Source organism: Malurus melanocephalus, unplaced genomic scaffold, assembly GCF_030028575.1.
Source record: "Malurus melanocephalus ecotype Western Australia unplaced genomic scaffold, MMel_1.1 scaffold_1921, whole genome shotgun sequence".
NCBI classification, from domain to species: domain Eukaryota; kingdom Metazoa; phylum Chordata; class Aves; order Passeriformes; family Maluridae; genus Malurus; species Malurus melanocephalus.
The window spans coordinates 6,990-9,248 of record NW_026625153.1 but is presented as its reverse complement, the minus strand read 5'-3'; the positions used below and the strand labels follow the sequence as shown (position 1 = coordinate 9,248).

Genomic DNA, 2,259 nt, shown 5'->3' with positions numbered 1-2,259 from the left:
GTGTCACCTGTGTCACCTGTGTCATGTATGTGTCACCTGTGTCATCTCTGTGTCCTGTGTGCCCTGTGTCACCCGCTGTCCCTGCTGCTCAGCGGCATCGTGGACACCGCTGTCATGGGGGGATATAGCAACTATGAGAAGGTGCTGGCCCCATGTCACCCATGTCACCTGTGTCACCTCTGTGTCACCTGTGTGTCACCTGTGTGCCCTGTGCCCCCGTGCACCCGCTGTCCCTGCTACTCAGCGGCATCGTGGACCCCGCTGTCATGGGGGGATATAGAAACTATGAGAAGGTGCTGTCCCCATGTCACCTGTGTCACCTGTGTCACCTGTGTCACCTGTGTGTCCCCAGTGTCACCCGTGTCACCTCTGTGTCCTGTGTGTCCTGTGTCACCCATGTCACCTGCTGTCCCTGCTGCTCAGCGGCATCGTGGACCCCGCCGTCATGGGGGGATATAGCAACTATGAGAAGGTGCTGTCCCCATGTCACCTGTGTCACCTCTGTGTCACCTCTGTGTCCTGTGTCACCTGTGTGTCACCCGTGTAACCTGGGCCCCCGTGCACCCGCTGTCCCTGCTGCTCAGCGGCATCGTGGACCCCGCTGTCATGGGGGGATATAGCAACTATGAGAAGGTGCTGTCCCCATGTCACCTGTGTCACCTGTGTGTCACCTGTGTGTCCTGTGTCACCYGTGTGYCMMYYGTGTRWCCTGTGCCCYGTGTCAYCCGMTGTCCCTGCTGCTCAGCGGCATCGTGGACCCCGCCGTCATGGGGGGATATAGCAACTATGAGAAGGTGCTGTCCCCATGTCACCTGTGTCACCTGTGTCACCTGTGTCACCTGTGTGTCCCCAGTGTCACCCGTGTCACCTGTGTGTCACCTGTGTGTGTCACCAGTGTCACCTGTGTCACCTGTGTGTCCTGTGTGTCCTGTGTCCCCCGTGTCACCCGCTGTCCCTGCTGCTCAGCGGCATCGTGGACCCCGCCGTCATGGGGGGATACAGCAACTATGAGAAGGTGCTGGTGTGTCCCCAGTGTCACCTGTGTGTCACCTGTGTGTCCCCAGTGTCACCCATGTCACCCGTGTAACCTGTGCCCTGTGTCACCCGCTGTCCCTGCTGCTCAGCGGCATCGTGGACCCCGCTGTCATGGGGGGATATAGCAACTATGAGAAGGTGCTGTCCCCATGTCACCTGTGTCACCTGTGTCACCCGTGTCACCCATGTCACCCATGTCACCTCTGTGCCCTGTGACCCCTGTGCCACCCTCACATTCTCTTCCAGGCCTTCTTCACCGACAAATATCTCCAGGAGCATCCCGAGGATCAGGACAAGATCGAGCTGCTCAAGCAGCAGATCGCCATCCAGGTGGGACTGGGAGCACTGGGAGCACTGGGAGTGCTGGGAGCACTGGGAGAGCCGGGAGCACTGGGAGCACTGGGAGGGGAGCACTGGGAGCACTGGGAGCACTGGGGCAGTGCAGATGTGTTCACATGGTTTGGAGATTTGTGGAGATCAATAACACAGATCCATCCCTCTGTCCCTGTCCATCCATCCATCCATCCATCCATCCATCCATTTGTCCATCCCTCCATCCTTGTCCATCCGTCTGTCCATCCCTCCATCTATACATCCCTTATCCATCCATCCCTGATCCCTCCATCCCTGTCCATCCATCCATACCTGTCTGTCCATCCCTGTCCACTTGTCCATCCATCCCTGTCCATCCATCCATCCATCCCAAATCCATCCATCCCTGTCCATCCATCTGTCCATCCATCCCTCTCTGATCCATCCCTCATCCATCCCTGTCTCTCCATCCCTGTCCATCCATCCATCCCTCTGTCCTTGTCCACCCCTGTCCATCCATCCCTGTCCATCCATCCATCCCTGATCCATCCCTGTCCATCCCTCCCTCTGTCCCTCTGTCTGTCCCTCTGTCCCTCTGTCCGTCCCTCCCTCGCTGTCCCAGATGCCCCTGCTGGCCGAGGGGATCCGGCTCCACGGTGAGAAGCTGACGGAGCAGCTGAAGCCCCTGCACGAGCGGCTCTGCGCCTGCTTCCGGGAGCTCCGCACCAGGGTGGAGAAGCACTATGGGATCGTGGCCTTGGTGAGGGACCTGCCCGTGTCCCGTTTGCCCCAAAAGATCCCTTTTCCCAAAGGAACTCCCCTCTCCCACCCGTGGGGGTGTCACAGAACCCCTGGGACAGAGCTCGGGTCTGAGCTGTGCCCGATGTCCCCAGCCCAGGGCACTCAGTGCCA

General features: G+C 59.5%; 1 protein-coding gene across 1 annotated transcript in view; it reads left to right on the top strand.

Moving 5' to 3' along the window:
* The first annotated feature begins 949 nt into the window (after positions 1–949).
* Positions 950–2,259, top strand: part of LOC130587453 (dedicator of cytokinesis protein 5-like) — a 2,816-nt gene continuing 1,506 nt past the window's right edge. The window contains exons 1-3 of the mRNA XM_057388429.1: positions 950–1,015; positions 1,282–1,365; positions 1,970–2,178. Of these exons, the coding sequence (XP_057244412.1) occupies positions 989–1,015; positions 1,282–1,365; positions 1,970–2,178 (320 nt within the window). The 5' untranslated portion in view covers positions 950–988. The remainder of the gene's footprint in view (positions 1,016–1,281; positions 1,366–1,969; positions 2,179–2,259) is intronic.